The sequence below is a fragment of the Amblyraja radiata genome, chromosome 3 (assembly GCF_010909765.2).
Source record: "Amblyraja radiata isolate CabotCenter1 chromosome 3, sAmbRad1.1.pri, whole genome shotgun sequence".
NCBI lineage: Eukaryota > Metazoa > Chordata > Chondrichthyes > Rajiformes > Rajidae > Amblyraja > Amblyraja radiata.
Genome location: NC_045958.1, coordinates 6,234,673 through 6,254,365, shown reverse-complemented (window position 1 = coordinate 6,254,365; position 19,693 = coordinate 6,234,673). Strand labels below are relative to the sequence as shown.

At 38.6% G+C, this 19,693-nt stretch overlaps 1 protein-coding gene across 10 annotated transcripts in view; it reads left to right on the top strand.

Annotated features, from left to right (window-relative positions):
• Nucleotides 1–19,693, top strand: part of mef2c (myocyte enhancer factor 2C) — a 210,447-nt gene that overhangs the window by 106,692 nt on the left and 84,062 nt on the right. For all 10 annotated transcript variants that reach the window (XM_033017250.1, XM_033017251.1, XM_033017255.1 and 7 more), the window contains exon 4: nucleotides 14,577–14,780. In XM_033017250.1, coding sequence (XP_032873141.1) covers nucleotides 14,577–14,780 — 204 coding nt within the window. The remainder of the gene's footprint in view (nucleotides 1–14,576; nucleotides 14,781–19,693) is intronic.

Here is a 19,693-nt window from a genome sequence, read left to right as displayed (position 1 = left end):
CAGAACTGAAGCCATTGTATAGGGAAGAAGTTGTACTCTTCCTGTTATGAGAGGAAATACAGACAAATGTGCTTCCTGACCAATTTGCTGAGGAGGGAATGAAGTCTTCTTTGACCTTTAGCCAAGGTACAACTTTTCTTTAGTTGCCTCAGTAAACATGATTTCCCTCATGATTTTTCCTCGTGTATACCTGTCAATATTAGATTTTAAAGAAATAAATGGGCAAGTTTTATGTTCAATTCATGCTAGGTGGTCGTGAACACTTCTTGGGAAAACATAATAAATGATACTTTGCAGTATATCTTGGCTACCAGTGTCCCTGTAATTCTGCCACGAGTGAAAACAAATATCTCCATTTGAGTAAGAAAATAGTCCAGTGACTAATAAAATCTGCTGAAATGACCTTTTGAGAATTAACTAATCTTGAGCATATTTTCTTGTAAATTGAAGTTGTTGTAAGGTTGAAGGTCACGGTATTCACAGACTGAAGTTGAGTGCTCAACCTACTGCTTAATGAGCATTTGTCTAGTTTTTTTCTGAGACAAATAATTTGTTTTCTAGTCGTGGGGAACTTTGTGATATTTGCCTGGCTAATCTATCACCTTGACCTTCAATCTTTTGGCAATACTTCATTGTTAAGCAAAAGTTATAGTATTGCAGGAATACACAAATAGATAGAACTGAATATTCACATGGAGTCAAATACTTCATTTTGAAAAGTCAAGGTTAATGTCACTAAAATTAAACAAAACTACTTTGGCTATCTATCTGCTATGTTTAGATGGAGACAAATACTGTGTGTTCCAATAGTAGCAATTGTTAGCATTAAAGGCATTCGCTATCAAATCATGTGGAGCTTAAACTCAAGGCAGAATTCATACCTTTATAATGAAAAATATTGTCAATTATTTAATTTTCTATATTTGTCAGGAAGAATCGGTCTTTAAATTCTGTGTGTGACTCACTTAATTTTTCTTCTCGTTCTCCTCCCACCAATAATGAGAGGCCGCAGATGTTCTGCCTCAGCATAACACAACTCAAAATTAGATTTTGTTTGTTTGTTTATTTGAAAAGTTAAAGTTTCTGACTATGCTCCATGATATTTTTAACTTTATAAATGAAATTCAGGTTTTCCGGATTCAACATGGGATTATTCAAGAGTGAGTGCTTTCAGTTCTCATGTGCTTTAATTTCCCCTTTGATGCTGAGAAATTAAACCACCACATTTTCAGAGCCAATTGACAGCTCACTTGTGTTGCCCTCTTAATCGTCCACTTTTGATATCCATTCTCCAGTGCCCGTGTTCCTTAATCAGTGTGTTCAAACATTGTTAAAGCTGCAGAATCAATACAGACTGCATTATGCTTCATGTCCACGTGTACAAGAACACCGTATGACTACTGCATAACTTAAATATACAATATGCTATGTGTTTTCACAATAGAATGTATTTGTCAATTTGACTTAGAAAGATCTAAAGATGATTTTCCAGGTATTACTTAGTTGCTAGATACTATGAAAAGGAAATAAATGATTAGGTCACAAATGATTGCATTTGTGTGCATATGTGGGTATACAGACAAGTGAAGCTGTACTTGTTTTTATTCTTTGTGCTGTGTTCATCTCTATGCCACACAGTATTTCTCTGCTAAAATGGTGAGCAGACTGCGTGCTTCCAGTCTATTGTCAATATCAGTGTGGAACAAGTTGCAAGGAAGTATGAGAGAATGGTCTGCATTAAATTGGTTTAGGATTTTTTTTTTTTTTTCAGCCTTTATATCTCAGTGGGTAAATTATTTTCAATTCTACAAATCTCTCTCACAGTGGGATGGGTGAAATTTAGATTTTAGAAACATGGAAACATTTTAATCCATTCAATTGAAATGGACAGTTTTTAGTTTTTAATATACAAAATCTTAGAATAAGAATTTTGTTCCTGTGGAATTACAGAAGATTCATGACTGTTACCCGAGTTCCAGAAGTAAAGTTAATTTTTCACAGAATTTAAAAAAAATGTTACAATGAATGAATTGTTAATAGAGGCACCGTTTTAGTGGTGAAGATTCAATAATTGAATAATTCCGATGGTTTTATTTTAGCATTTATAGTGTACTAGAAACACATTACACTTGATTTAGGTTGGCTTTGTGATTTTAAGAAAATCTGAAACTGCAAAGTCTGTTTTTCTTTTAGCTTATTGCAGAATAATATAATGTAAACAATAATATGAATTGTAAGCGGTTTCCATGTGAAATGTTCAAATATACAAATTTAATATCATAGAAAGTGTATGAAGTTAATATAATGACCATTCTAATTTATTGCCACAGTTAGGAGCCAATTGTTTCTCTAAATATAATTCTTGGGATATTAATTCTTCTTTTCTCTAAAGCAGACTCTTTTGATACCATTCACAACTTTCTTTTCTTCTCCAGAAGAGAAAGCTTTGAGAAATAGACACAAAGTGCTGGAGTAACTCCGCGGGTCAGGTAGCATCCCCGAAGGTCCGAAAAAGGGTTCTGACACAATGCCTGCTTGACCCGCTGAGTTACTCCAGGACTTTGTGTCAAGCTTCAGTATATACTAGCATCTGCAGTTCCTTCCCACACAAGCTTATAGAGAATTGATTGGAAATACCAAATAATGTTGATCCAATCATCACCAGATTTGATGCGTTTTCTTTGACCCTTTATTCCCAATTAAGCTTTAGATTTTTGCAAATTATTTCACATAGCAACCTATATGTAACAACCTGAATTTGGCGATTGTAACTGCTAAGTAACTCATGACAGAAGGATAAGTATTTATGGAGTTGTGATTGTATGTTCATCTGGAAGAAGGGTTTAGGCCCGAAACGTTGCCTATTTCCTTCGCTCCATAGACGCTGCTCCACCCACTGAGTTTCTCCAGCACTTTTGTCTACCTTCGATTTTCCAGCATCTGCAGTTCCTTCGTAAACAAAATTCCAAACTTTCTAGGTGAAGAAATACATTCCAGTAGAAAACTATTAGACACTAGACCCTTTCAAAAAACACATCATTTTTTAAATTTTTTTTTTAAACAGCTTTGAATTGTCGTGGCTCAAACTAGTCTCTCTTCTGCAATATACATTTTCATTGAAGGATATCAATGCTGGCAGAATACCTTCTTGGCAATTTCCAAATTTGCGTTCTTGGAATGCACACGGCTACCTGGGAAATGAGGCAGAATAAAAAATGTTATTTTGTGTTGCTCTGAGAATGCTTACAAAGCTCAGCTACAAAATGTTCGCAAGTGCTAATTGGATTAATTAAAAAAATATCAACAGTCATGCCATTCAATGTAGAACTAAAGCCATATATTTTAAGGAGTGATATACATCTTGGTCAGTGGTGTACAATGGGCAAGGTTCTTCATCATTGACCTTCCCTTAATCATAAGGACAGAATAACATGTTTATTACAGACATTTCCAATTTCTAAAATCCATCTACAACTCCCTCGATAATAAAGTGGCGGGTCTTGTATGTAATATCCAGCTGTCGAAAAACTGGACATTTCTGGAATTTCTGCTAGCTGCGAGCGTTCCTGCTTGTTTACACTGGCTTTCACCAGTTCAACTCCCACACTCCAAAGGGTGTGAAAGCGCCAAACTAACATATTCAAGGTACACAAAATTGCTGGGGAAACTCAGCGGGTGCAGCAGCATCTATGGAGCGAAGGAAATAGGCGACGTTTCGGGCCGAAACCCTTCTTCAGACTCAACATATTTCAGACTTAACATATTCGAGTACTTATCCAGACAGTCCTTAAATGCAGTCAGCAATTCAGATTCAGCCACTATCACACAGTGTATCCTTGATAATTAGCACTCTCTGGGTGACAAAGATTCTCTGTTGATCCCCTCTACATCTCTTCTCCCCCCCCCCCCCCCCCCCCCCCCCCCCCCGACCTAAACCTGTGTCCTCTAGTTTTATCTGCCTCTGATGTGGGACCATTTTTCCTGCATTGTACACTATGTACACCCCTCATCATTTAATGCACCTCAATAATTATACCTTTTTAACCTCATCTGCTCCAGGGAGAAACGACCTAGCTTCTCCAGTCTCTCATGGAAAAAACTGCTCCAATCTAGGCAACATTCTGCTAAATATCCTGTGCACCCAATGAGTGCCAGCACATTCTTCCTATATTTTGGTGACCACAACTGTATGAAGTACTCCAGCTGGGGTCTATTTTATGAAGATAGACACAAAATGCTGGAGTAACTTGGCGGGACAGGCTGCATCTCTGGAGAGAAGGAATGGGTAACGTTTCGGGTCGAGACCCTTCTTCACGCCGAAAATAGACACAAGATGTGGTTTTATGGAGTTGGAGTATAATTCTCACATGCCTTCACATATAACAGATTTCACATATTCTGTTGTGCTGCAGCAAGTAAGAATTTTCATTGTCCTGTCCGGGACATATGACAATAAAACACTCTTGACTCTTGCCTTCCTAACCACATTATCTTCAAGGATCTATGGCTTTGTCTTTTAAGGTCTCTCTGTTTCCCAATACTCCCTATGACCCTTTCATTCATAAGTTCCAGAAGCAGAGTTAGGCTATTTGGCCCATCAAGTTGACTCTGACATCCATTCATGGCTGAGCTATCTTTCTTTCTCAACACCATTCTCCTGCTTTCTCCCCATAACACCCTTACTAATCAAGAATCTGTCAATCTCCGCCTTAAAAATATCCATTGACTTGGCCTCAAGAGCCGTCCGTGGCAATGAATGGCACAGATTCACCACCCTCCGACTAAAGAAATTCCTCCTCATCTCCTTTTTAAAGGTACTTCCTTTTATTCTGAAGTGCTGTCCCACTTTCCCGAGTCACTCACGAATTCTTCTGAGTTTTCCCCTTGATTCAAACTCGGAGAATTACGGTAATAGCCAGCCGTAGGGACTCGGGGCTATTATTTTTACTCGTGGACATTTTTCAACATGCTGAAAAGACATCCCAACTTATTTGATGCCCCGAGTATCTCCAGCTGGCATTACGAGCCGCTACAAAATATCCACGGACTCGCTACGGACATTCTCCGTGTTTGAATCAAGGGGAAAACTCGGGAGAACATGTGAGTAACTCCGGAAAGTGGGACAGGGGCTTTAGGCTATGACCTCTGGTCCTTGACTCTCCCACTAGTGGAAACATTCGCCTTGCCACATTCACTCATTCCAGGCCTGTATTCATGCTGTATGTCCTGGCTTTATTAGTACTCCCAAGATGTATCATCTCATGTCTGAATTAAACTCCATCTGCCATTTTGCATCCCTCTTTACAACCACATTGATATTACTCTGCAACAGAAGGCTACGTTCTACAATAACAACAACTCAGCCGATCTTCATGTTATCCGTCAATTACTGAGCTTGTCTCCCGTATCTCCCATTCATATTTTAGAAATCCCAAAGGGCCCAGCACTGATCTATGTAGGATACCACAATTAATAGACATCCAATCACAAAAACAACCTTCTACCATCACTTTCTATCTCCTATTGCTAAGCCAATGTCATTATGCTATTTCAATTACATTGATAAATGAATTAAATAGATCTATGGATTTAGTCTGAACAAGAAATTAAAGAGGGAGATGCAATTACATTTTCATTGTTAAGCATTAAACAAATGAAGCTGTTTATTTATAAGGCATAATGAATAGTAGTTGCATGCATATCTTGCGTGGCTACAAGTTTTATTTTAAAGTAGCAACAATCTAAAAGCATACACACAAAGCTTAGTTAAACATTGCGATTAGATATTTTTACGTCATGTTTTTGTTTTGTGGGAAGCCTGGATTCTCTGATAAGAAGTGTGACTATGTAAGATTTAGCTTGTACTAGTAAAAGCAACAAGATTAAAAAATGAAGTAGATCTGGATCAAATGTGGCCACACAATAAGCAAATGCGTAATCAGTATTTGGTCACATTTAACTCTTGGGAAGAAAATTGACAGGCATAGATCAAATAAAAATGTATATGTGTATGATGATTGTACAGTCTTTAAGGTGCAGTCAGCCCTATAGCCTTGCAAGTTTATTTCCCTCAATGTATCTAATTTCTTCTTGAAATCGGCATTCATGTCCACACACACACACACACACACACACACACACACACACACACACACACACACACACACACACACACACACACACACACACACACACACCCATTGCAAGTCCATACAAAATGGTTCTTTCTTATAGAAACATAGAAACATAGAAATTAGGTGCAGGAGTAGGCCATTCGGCCCTTCGAGCCTGCACCGCCATTCAATATGATCATGGCTGATCATCCAACTCAGTATCCCGTACCTGCCTTCTCTCCATACCCTCTGATCCCCTTAGCCACAAGGGCCACATCTAACTCCCTCTTAAATATAGCCAATGAACTGGCCTCGACTACCCTCTGTGGCAGGGAGTTCCAGAGATTCACCACTCTCTGTGTGAAAAAAGTTCTTCTCATCTCGGTTTTAAAGGATTTCCCCCTTATCCTTAAGCTGTGACCCCTTGTCCTGGACTTCCCCAACATCGGGAGCAATCTTCCTGCATCTAGCCTGTCCAACCCCTTAAGAATTTTGTAAGTTTCTATAAGATCCCCTCTCAATCTCCTAAATTCTAGAGAGTATAAACCAAGTCTATCCAGTCTTTCTTCATTATGTCTCCCTATAATTCATACCCTTAAACCTATCCTACTGAATAGTACTTTGTCACTGTCACTACATGGACTGCATTGGTTTAAGAAGGGGCAATTCGCTACGAATTGAGGCTGGACATTTAATATTGGTTTGCAACACCCAAATTACAGGCATGAGAACTGAAACCATCTCAGATGTTCTCTACTACATATTATCAGGGTGGCATAGAGCTGCAGCCTAATGCAGAGCTGAGCATCCAGCTAACAGTGCAGTTCGGCAACAGTACGCGATCTCGCATGTTCACAAAGGACTAGATAGAGTGGATGTGGAGAGGATGTCTCCAGTAGTGGGGGAGTCTAGGACCAGAGGGCACACCCTCAGAATTAAAGGATGAACCTTTAGAATTGAGATGCAAAGGAATTACTTCAGCCAGAGGGTGGTGAATCTGTGGATTCATTACCACAGCCAGTGGTGGCGGCCAAGTCCATGGGTATTTTGGTCAGTAAGGGTGTCAAAGGTTACAGGGAGAGGGCAGGAGTGTGGGGTTGAGAGGGAAATATAAATCAGCCATGAACGAATGGCAGAGCAGACTTGATGGGCTGAATGACCTAATTCCAGTCTTCTGTTTTATGATGAAACTAGACTAATTGGGACCTGTTGGGTCCTTGTCACATGGGAGGCCTGGTTCCCCCAACGCAGCCCATTCCCCAATGCAATATTCCACCACTCACCCGTTCCCCCAACGCAACGGCGGGAGCATTCTGTAGCCGGCGGGACGGCTTCAGGCGGGGACGTCCTGCAGCCAGGGGAGGGGGACGGTCCCACTTGCTTGCGCTTGGTCCATATCCCTCCAAACCTGTCCTATCCATGTACCTATCTAACTGTCTCTTAAAAGATGGGATAGTCCCAGCCTCAACTACCTCCTCTGGCAGCTTGATCCATACACCCACCACCCTTTGTATGAAAAAGTTACCCCTTTGATTCCGGATAAACCTTTTCCCCTTCACCTTGAACCTATGTCCTCTGACATCTCACCGTGAAACTTTGTTGCCAGTGTTCGCTGTCTTCCCAGTACAGCACTATCTTCTAACAATCAAGTTTCAGATCATGACCTTCGGAAATGTGGACCACTTTTCATTTCTGAGGAGCCACGTTACAGTAAAAGCTGACACCGATGATGAAAGACATCATCATTTTCAACACAAGGCACCAGCCTATAACTGTCTTGAGAAGTGAGATCAGGTCCACCAAGCAGCAATTATTCTCACCTTCCTATGTGTACTCTGAGATTTAGATTACATACAGCACACATTTCAAGGCACTGGAAGTGAAAGATAGATATAGCTCTTAGGGCTAAAGGAATCAAGGAATATGGGGAAAAAGCAGGAATGGGGTACTGATTTTAGATGATCAGCCATGACCATATTGAATGGCGGTGCTGGCAAGAAGGTTCGAATGGCCGACTCCTGCACCTATTTTTCTGTTTCTAAGAATACCACTTTGAAGGCTGACCCCTCGAAAACATGTAAAACGACCGGCAGGTTAATCAAACTAACATCAGTGTCTTCTCACAAGCCAACAACTCCAAAACTGAGCCCCCAATTACACTCTTCGATCCTATTGCTGACTGCACCATTTGCATGCCTATCACCAGACTCGCAATACAGATATCCTACTGTGAGCTGTGTTGCAGGGGGCGATTACCAGAGCAACATAGATACATGGACAATAGGTGCAGGAGTCGGCCATTCGAACCAGCACTACCATTTAATGTGGTCATGGCTGATCATCCACAATTAGTACCCCCTTTCTGCCTTCTCCCTATACCCCTTGATTCCGCAAGCCCTAACTCTATCTAACTCCCTTTTTAATGCATCCATTGAATCGGCCTCCACTGCCTTCTGTGGCAGGCAATTCCACAAATTCACAACTCTCAGTGTGAAAAGGTTTTTCCTCATCCCAGTTATAAATGCCCTCCCCTTTATTATTAAACTGTGGCCCCTGGTTCTGGACTTCCCCAACATCAAGAACATGTTTCCTGCATTTAGCGTGTCCAATCCCTTAATAATTTTATATGTTTCTATCCTCTCATCCTTCAAAATGCTAAATTCCAGTGAATACAAGCCCAGTCATTCCATTCTTTCATCAAGGGCAGTCCTGCCATCCCAGGAATTAACCTTGTGAACCTACGCTGCAGTCCCTCAATAGCAAGAATGTCCTTCCTCAAATTAGGAGACCAAAACTGCACACAATACTGCATATGTGGTCTAACCAGGGCCCTGTCCAACTACAGAAGAGCCTCTTTGCTCCTATTCTCAACTCCTCTGTTTATGGAGGCCAACATGGCATTAGCTTTCTTCATTGCCTGCTGTACCTTGCCTGCTTACTTTCAGTGACTGATGTACAAGGACCCCCAGGTCTCGTTGTACGTCCCCTTTTCCTAACCTGACACCATTCAGGTAATAATCTGCCTTCCTGTTTTTACTACCAAAGTGGATAACCTCCCATTTATCCACATTAAACTGCATCTGCCATGCATCTGCCCATTCACCCAATCTGTCCAAGTCACCCTGCATTCTCAAAGCATCCTTCTCACAGTTCACACTGCCACCCAGCTTTGTGTCATCTGCAAATTTGCTAATGTTACTTTTAATTCCTTCATCTAAAACATTAATGTATATTGTTAATAGCTGCGGTCCCAGCACTGAGCCTTGCAGTACCCCACTAGTCACTGCCTGCCATTCTGAAGGAGACCCGTTAATCCCTCCTCTTTGTTTCCTGTCTGCCAACCAATTTTCTATCCACATCAATACCCTACCCCCAATACCATGTGCTCTCATTTTGCCCACTAATCTCCTTTGTGGGTCCTTATCAAAGGCTTTCTGAAATTCCAGATACACGATATCCACTTGTTCTCCCTTGCCCATTTTACTTATTACATCCTCAAACAATTCTAGAACATTTGTCAAGCATGCTTCCTCCTTCGTAAATGCATTCTGACTTGGACCGATCCTGTTACTGCTGTCCGAATGTGCCACTATTATATCTTTAATAATTGACTCCAGCATCTTCCCACCACTGATGTCGGGCTAACTGGTCTATAATTCCCTGCTTTCCCTCCTTGAAGAGTGGGATAACATTAGCTACTCTCCAATCCACAGGAACTGATCCAGAATCTATAAAACATTGGGAAATGATCACCAATGCGTCCACAAGTTCTAGAGCCATCTCCTTGAGTACCCTAGGAAGCAGATCATCAGGCCCTGGGTATTTATCAGTCTACCATTATCACCATTTCCTGACTAAAATTAATTTTCTTCAGTTCCTCTGTCACCTTAGATCCTCTATCTAGCAATGTTACAAAATTTTGAGATTTTAAAAATCAAGTCTGTAATTTATCCCATCAGATAAAGCATAAAAATAAGTTTAATTTGACACCTAATTCACTTTCATATCTCAAGTATTTAAAAAGTTATGGCCATTTTCATACTTGGAAATGAGCATCTTGTTCCCTATTGATTTTCTATGGACATAACAAAAAAGCTGTGATCGTGAACCGTCAAAAGCCCATAACTTTCTTAAAAATTAAGAGAACTGAATGAAATTTTCAGTTATCATAGATTGAAGCATTCTGAAACAAATATAAAATAATCTTACTTGGATGACCTGAAATTAAAGCATATAATTAGTTAGTTACCTAATTGTAGCTAATTTCAGACTTCAATTTACTAGATCTAAACATCTATCCATTTCTTAATAAATGATTAACATTTTTAAATAGCCTAAATGTCCAAATAATATTCACAAATAATTCACAATAAAACATGATTTTTAAATCTCATTTACATTAATTTATAGACCAAATGGAAGGAATTTAGTGCTCAATTGCTGTAAATAAATGCCCATTTAAATCAGCTTTCCAGTGGGTCCCTGTGGAACGCGCTGGTTTAGAACGTTCACATTGCGGTAGATTTGTGCCCCAAATGCCGAGAAAAATACTGCGGGATATAATGGGCCCAAAATGAGCTACTCGCAATATTAAACTTTGTATAAAGGGTTCTTTAGAAGCCCTTTTTAATGTAAAAATATACAGCCTAACTTCAGATATTTGCTTTATGAGACCCTGCGGTTGCTGGTGGTCGGGGGTTTAGAGATTGATTTTTAAACTACTATAACTATTTTACGAGGCCTTTAAAACTAATAATAGCTTTTGCGACGGGGTCTTCCAGCGATTTTTCGTTAATAATTAACTAGGCTGAACATCTTAGATTTGAACAGCCTAGAGAAAATCGCGTTTTAAACCCGCCCCCTCTAAACGGCGCCAAAATCGCGCACACCCGCAGCAGCAGATTTTCAACGACGCTTCAGGTAGGCTTTGCAACATACCTACTCTATCCCCTGGTACATCTGTGAGTTTGTTTGTATCTTCCTTAGTGAAGACAGAACCAAAGTCTGCCATTTCCTTGTTCCCCATAATAAATTCATCTGTTTCTGTCTTCAAGGGACCCACATTTGTCTTAACTAATTTTTTCCTGTTCACATACCTAAAGAAGGTTTTACTACCCTCCTATATATTGTTGGCTAGCTTATTTTCGTACATCATATTTTCTCCCCGTATTGCCTTTTTAGTTGCCTTCTGTTGATCTTTAAAATGTTTCCCAATCCTCTGGCATCCGGCTCATCTTTGCTTTGTTATTCGTCTTCTCTTTTATTTTTATACTGTGCTTGACATCTCTTGCCAGCCACGGTTGCCTCTTACTCCCCTTAGAATCTTTCTAAGAGAGTATTCTTAAAGTCTCCTCTCAAAAGTGTGGCATACACACTGGCTGGTTTACCTTGGCTGCTTGAAGCAGAGGTGTGTAGGGGATGGTGCTGGGAGCCTTGGATTGAGAATAACCAAAAGCCCAATTCAAACAGAATGAGTACACCATCTCACAATCCACCATCCATGTGTCTGGTCAGGCCCCTCCTGTAAATCTGTGGAATGTAGAACGTAGAATGGTACTGCACAAACCAGCTCCTTCATCCCATAATGTTCGTGCCAAACATGATACGTTGGGTGGGCTCACATTTGCCTCATTAGTCACCTTAACAGTCCAAGCAAATCATTCTCTTCACATGAGACACAAAAAGAATAAGGAGCAAGCCATTTAGAATGGAGACGAGGAAACACGTTTTCTCACAGAGAGTGGTGAGTCTGTGGAATTCTCTGCCTCAGAGGGTGGTGGAGGCAGGATCTCTGGATGCTTTCAAGAGAGAGCTAGATAGGGCTCTTAAAAATAGCGGAGTCAGTGGCTATGGGGAGAAGGCAGGAACGGGGTACTGATTGGGGATGATCAGCCATGATCACATTGAATGGCGGTGCTGGCTCGAAGGGCCAAATGGCCAATTCCTGCACCTATTGAGACTGGCAGAAAAATAGAGTGCCAGGAGAACAGGCAACATTTACCTTCTAGATATTTTGTACACCAAGGCATGGACATTGAAATAAAGATGGAGCAAGTTAGAATTTCATTTTTCCGGTTCATATCCGATGTATGGCAGATAAATACAGTTAAATTACAAGAGTCTGGAACAGGGATTAATTCCCTCTGCCAGGAAGTGTAAGCCTATGTCCTGCATGATATTGACCCTCTGTAATTACTTGTACAAGCTGCATTTAGTGCTGCATAGGATTCAGAAAGCCAGGGTTGAATCAATCATTGAAGCAACAATAACCCTTCAATGAAGCAAAGATGATCCTCACTGTTGAAAATTTGGATCATCCACCGGAGTTATTACACCCAATTTCAAGCAGAGGTTTAGTTTAGTTTAGAGATACAGTGCGGAAACAGGCCCTTTGGCCCACTGAGCCTGCACACACTAGGGACAATTGTAGATTTATACCAAGCCAATTAACCTACAAACTTGTACGTCTTTGGAGTGTGGGAGGAAACTGAAGTGCTTGGAGAAAACCCACGCAGATCACGAGGAGAACGTACATACTCCGTCCATGAGGAGAACGTACAAACTCCGTACAGACAAGCATCCATAGTCAAGATCGAACCCAGGTCTCTGGCGCTGTAAGCTCAGTTTAGGGTTGGTAAGCGGATATGTAGTTGGTTCTTACCTGTCCCCTGAAATGCCTAAAGAAGCCTGCAATTCTGAGAGAATTAGGGATAACTAAAGTGTCCATTTCTCATAAGTGAATAAATAAAACATGAGGACATTTGAATGTCCGAGTGGCTCGGTTTATACAACTTTGCAAGCAGAAAATATTTACATCAAATTTTCTCCACATATATAAAATGGATTAAAATCTACTGAAGACTAACTCTTGCTTGTTGCTTAATGGGCTAAGTCACTTATTCTAATATCAAGTCCATGTATCTTATTCCAAGTAGCTTTACTTATTCCTTGCTTTCGTATCTTTTTACCATCTGAGTCGGTCGACGATTATGTTTTGAGTCGTTGCGATCAATCAGTTCTGCATGTTTGTAATTAAACTTCCTCCCGTCCTTAGAAGTGGTCCAGAATATTATTATTAATCATGATCACTTGCATCAGTTCATTATTTACTTTATGAGTACATTGCGAATTTGTGATCTGAGAGTTTGTTTCAACTCATTATTGCACCACATGCCTCAAATGCAAAGGCAGTTATCACAGGCATTTAAGTTTGCATGCATCTTCTCATCACCTAACATCATTGTGGACCAATTAAAATGTGATTTGATAGCTTGTTCTGCTGATTAGCTTGCTCTTCAACAAAAGAAAATATGTAGACCAGGGAAAAAAAACAGGCTTAAGTTAATTTCTGTCAATTAATGAGAGGCTTAGAAGTGTAAGCATGTTTTTTTGATGAGTTTTAACTTTATAAGTGCATCAGCATTTAAAGTTCCGATGCATTTGACAAAAGATTTTAATGTGAGCAAAGAAATAAATTATTCAATTAAGAAAATGAAAATCATTTCAACAGAAGCCTGTAAAGAAGTCTTTATGGACTGATCTATTTTTAAGAACAAAGATTAAGGCAGAATGTGAACTAATAAAAAAAACGTGCAAAGAACGGTATTCGCACTTGTTATGTGTTTTCATTTCTGTCCACCAGGCATAATAACTCGGGTGCATTTTACACAATCTATCTGCGAGCTTGATGGATTTCATTTTCCATTTTATTATCCCCAAAAAATGTTTAATTAAAAAAATGACATTGTTTGTCCAGTACAACTGATTTTTAATTTGTGAAACTTAACTTTTTGATTGACAATTTAAAAAAAATGACAATAAAAATAATGTGATAGTTGGAGATTACAGATCTTATTTGAAGTTGAAAAGTAACCAAGTAAAAATAGTGTAATCCTAAAATCTATACCTTTATTATTATACTTTTTCAGGAGCACGAGGTGAGCAATAAACATCAACAAAGCCCATATCCTGAGAAATTAGTCAATAACAAAGTGACCAGAACATATTTAAATGACTGTTGATTTAATAGTTCACCAGCTCTTTCTCACTTAATATTTTTTACTCCTCACAGAATTTTAGTAATAATTAATTTGATTGAATCTTCTTCTGGTAACTCATTATATAAAATGAAAAAAATAATTGTTGATTGGTTTCAGTCATAGATAGACACAAAATGCTGGAGTAACTCAGCAGATCAGGCAGCATCTCTGGAGAAAATGGATGGGTAACATTTTGGGTCGGAACCCTTCTTCAGACTGTAAATTACTTCCGACATTGTGTTCAGTCTTTTGCCCACTAATGCACCAGGTCTTTCTAGGAGGAAATCTAAGTAGCATGTTACAGTTATAGCTTTATGAAAAGTCCAGTTACTATCGCAGGTAAATCATCTTTTGAAAATGATGACAATTTAGCACATGTATTCTCAGATTATAATATGTTTATGCATATTTATGTTTTCTGCAGGTGACATTTACAAAGAGGAAGTTTGGGTTAATGAAGAAGGCTTATGAGCTAAGTGTTCTATGCGACTGTGAGATTGCTCTGATCATCTTTAACAGCACCAATAAACTATTCCAGTATGCCAGCACCGACATGGACAAAGTACTGCTGAAATACACAGAATACAACGAGCCACATGAGAGTCGAACAAATTCGGATATTGTCGAGGTAGGATTTGATCTGACAAATATATTAATCATTTGTATTCAGGATTATATTGTAGTGTCAACCGCAGCTCTGTTGTGTCATTCGTGGTTGTGGGTTAGAGTTGTACGTTCAAGTCCCACCTGAATTTCGTGCAAAAATGTAGGCTGACACTTCAACGTAGTACCAAAGAAAAGCTGCACCCTTGGAGAGGCCATTTGTCCAATGAGATATAAAGCAAAGTCCATGGGTTGATGTAGAAATCCCAAGGTTCATAAAAGGGGCGTTGTATAAAATGCTCTAATTAACATTTATCTCTCAATCAACATAACAGATTATCTAAAGTGCACAAATTGGCTGCCATGTCCTTCACCTCAAGAGTGGCTGCGCTTTAGAAGAGCCACATCAGCTGTAAAATACTTTAGGGTGACCCGTGGCTGGAAAGAGTGTGAATAAATATGGTTTTGTCTTTGTAAGATATTAAAGGTGGCAACATGTAACAAAATTGTATTCCCTAAAGCTAACAAATTAATTAGATCGATAGACAGTTACAAGACAGAGTAGCTAAATATGCAGCACTTCACTGTTATTTGAAACTCTTGTAATAAACTTTGCAAATGTAACAACTTATCCAGTAAGTATAAATTTGTTATATTCAGTTACACAATATACTCAGAGCGAACTGCTCCCATGCTGTTTTTGCCACTTCATAGCATCACCTTCAGATTAGTTGATTTTCATTCCCATTACGATGTTTTGACATCACTATACATCAATAAAGCAATAATATTATTTTTTATATGCGATAAGTATTTGTAACATATTACCCCTCAAGGACCAGAAATTGAAGTTTGGCTCAAGAATGTGTTTTATTTGTTCCTATTTACTCATTTGGACTGGAACCAGGTAAAGATTTCACTCCTTGTGATTTGTAATTTAATTTGAAAGCCTCCAGTGTTGGCTCTGCGGTCAGCATTGATCATGCATCAATCCCTTTGATACACCCTCGTTTGTATGTCAGCAAAATGGAAGCTACTGCTTTCATAAAGATAGAATGTCAATATACCTCCATTGTGATTATGGAATATTAATATTCTTCAGTGTTGTCAGAATCTGATATAACTATTGAGAGATCCTGAAAGCAGAGAAGGTGTTGCAGGTTATGTGGAACATGTAATGTTTTACCATTTTTGATTCACATTTCTCATGAGGAAAATATATTGCTGATTTTTAAAGATCCTCTAGGCACTGATTGAATAGATGAAAAGTATAAAGTTACTCTTGTGAACCAAAAACAGAAAATATACAAAATAGCATTCAGTTTCTGACATGGAAAGAGATTAGAATTTTGGATTACACCCTTCAAAACCTCCCAACATGGATTGTAACCATATTCCTGTGATTCTCTTCTCAGTCAACAGATTCTGATTCCGTTACTGTTCATGTAACGGTTTAGAAAAACAATGATATCAATTGAAGTGAGAGAACGTGGGTAAAGTCCAAATAACAAATTGAGACCTCAGTTATGGCAAATTGTTAGATCACTGACTTTTTCCTTTAGTGTTATTGAAACATAAAGTTTCAGTCTTCCCCAGTTGGCATTAAGCTGCAAGGTCCACTGCGTTACCGGTGTGAATAATAAATAAAGCTGAATAGAATGCTTGCTAAAATTACTTGCATAGCTGACAAAGGAAGCTTCAATAACACTGAGCAAAACTCAGCTTTTCTTTAGTTTTATTTTTGGCTGTTTGAAAAAGATATTTATTTGTTTACCTGATCTGAGTTCAGTTTTTTTTTGTAAAACGGGCTACTTCGCAGCCAAAGACAGCGTGGTTTAATGCCTGGAGGAAATAGCTCTGCAGTGTGCGTGGGTGTTGAAAACGCGCTTACTGATGTTCCGTGCAATTAGCATGTCTTTGCCTGATAATTATTGGTGTGGCTGCAATGCCGCACAACCCCAAAAAGCTCTTCAGACATGTTTAGACAGGTTGAAAAAGTTTGTACTCTTGGGGGAAATGTGTGGAAAGAGTAACATATGTAAATGTAAAAATGAATTATCTTTTAAAGCCCTTGTTTAAAATCGGATTGTTACAATATGCAGTTATCTGATTTTAATATTCACAATATTTAATATATAATGAAGGCGACGGAAGTAGCATAATCATCATCCTACTAATGTGGCTGTTGAAATATTCCAGCACAAATACAGGTTTATCAAAGAACATTGCAGTGAAGTACTGCTTCAATTGTATGCTTATCATTTGAATGAGGTTGAGCCCATGGCTTTCAAATGTGGGTCATTTTTCTCTTTGATATTTATTTTAGTGAAACACCTCTGGAATTGCCTTTAATAATAAAAAATAATGTACTTTAAGACAGGACTGGAGGCAATAGTAAGAGTGACCAAATATTGGTTCTGTGGAAGATTGTAAAATAAAAAGGTCAGTTTAGACTTTAGAAGAAAATTCCAATGACTGGGTCTTGGGTGGCATTGCATTTTCCTACCAAAAAACAAACGGTATACAACAATCTATATTCAGAGAGAAATACCAGGGAGATATACCAGGAAAATTGATATGGGTGCAATGCCAGCATCAACTTCAGGGATTTAATTGTTTGCCGAAAATATAAATTGCACTCAAAGTGCAATGTTTTTTGTACAAATGAGCACATCCACATATATTCATCACTGAGAATGTGCTTAACACTCTTGGAGATTAAGTTCAAGATAACTAGTGATCACAGACTTATGTTGTGGACAAGAATGGATTAAGGGCATGACTGAGTGCAGGATAACAATTAGAACGCAAACAATTATGATGTTGATGGTTTTGTTGAGAGGGTAGGATGAGCATGGAGGGATCAGCAATTTGATTGTTCGTTGGGGTGGATTGGTGTCTGAATGGTGTTTGTGGGTGAAGGGAGGAAGAGTTTACTCACAGTTTAACGGCACGAGGTGGGATAGGAAGGGGGAATGATAAGGATGAGCCAATGGTTTGAAAGTGATGATGAGAGGTACGGAGATTGGGACCACAATTTGAATGCCAATAATGGGGCGGGAATTGTTGAAATTGATACCAACAGTTTGAATGGTTGGAATGAAAGGAATTAGTAGGGAGTTTGTGGACTGGGATTTGGACAAATTCTGGTTTAGGGAAGAGGAGATAGTGTGGCCAAAGCCTAGGACTTGGGCTATTGCAGGACTGAGCTGATATCGGGATGGTGCTGGGTATTTGTGTTGTATTCGAACAGATAGAAGGATTCAAGATTAATTGTCAATCTACCTTTCTATTCCAATCGTACAAATCTTTGAAGAAAGGGGTATTTTAAACTCGATGTAAGGAAGAACTGGGAACCGACAGGGACAAGGATTAACATGCGCAAATAAAGTGGGACAGCGTATGTGTAACAACATTTGGAGCATATTGTAAAATAGACAGCAAGAAGAATATTAGAATGCAAATAGATACGAATTAGGAATAGAAGCTTTATATTTGGCTCCTGAAGCCTGCTTTTTAAATTATCTGGAGGTGATAAAGGCTTTGTAAGAGTTCCAGCAGTGTACTGATGTACGGGTGTGAGAAACATTATTGCAAGTGTGGAAGTAAGCAAATTTTTATGACACAATTTGAAACCGAATTCAGTGTTGAATGTGAAACTGAGGATTCAAACATTTTCGTTGAGCCTAAAACAATAAAAATAGATGGATTTAAAGGCAAGTAAAGTGGGGACTGAATGTGATGTTTTGGTCATCTTTGAGACAAATAGAAGAGCAATCGCAGCTATTTTTTACTTCAGTTACCAAGATACTGAAATGCAAAGTCAATTTTATATTCACAATGTAAGTGTGCAATGTAATTTTATTTGTGAATGTGATTAAATGTTTCCAAATTATTAAATATTACTAGACCATAAGAAGTGTATTGAAAATCATTCCACATCCACCAGTGTTGCTTTTGATTTATTGAACAATTTGGAAATGCAGTTTTTTTTAATTTTTATTGAAAATAATAACTTTAAAAATCTAATTTTGTGGTGGTATTTTTAGCCAGCAATAAACCAGAACCAAAAATTCCCACATTAGCTAATGTGCCAATATTCTCAAGCCTGGTGCCGGAAATATATATTTGTAATATTACCTAAAGAAAGCAACATAATGATTTGTTGCACATCTGCAGAAATGGATCAGTGAATGGACAAAAATAAACCAACTCCATGATGATTAAGGGTGTTTAAAATTAAGCATGCAGTCGTGATGTGGGAGTGTATTAGACATTTACCACACCAATTTACGCAAGCTAGTCTTTTAAGGCATGGAGCACAGGCATTCAATCAATGGACTGCCAATCCTTTCTCGCCATGAATATTAGTGCATATAGTTCCCCTTATCTCATTCCACTATACAATTCACTATGAGCTAAGACAATTTAAATGTAATTTTGACCTTTTAAGCTAACAAGTCAGTAACGGCACTTCATAAAGTACTTAGTTATTCTGTGCTAGTAAAATAAACTATCTGGATAGACATAATTAAATGTTATGGACTAACTGTAAAAACAAAATGGAGATCGGTGCATGCCACATCCAAAATGTCTGTTCCAACAGTTGACCTTTTGATTGATGCTCCAATATTAAATATGGAAATTAAAAAATATATTATCTATTGATGCTTCATTGCTAGTTGGCATGCGTTGTTTAAATCTTTCCAAGAGGTTAACGCTACAAGCAAAAGTAATAACGTGGTTTTATATACTAATTTAAAAATAATTCATTTCTTGCAGTTGCAGCTATTTTCTTTTGTCATTGGACACCATTTGGAAAATCTGTACCTTGCAATATTTCAGAATGTTTTTTGTGAAAATGTATGCACAAATGGCTGCAAAGTTTCCTTGTGATCTGTGAATATTGGACGGAATGGCATTACTTCCATGTGCTTT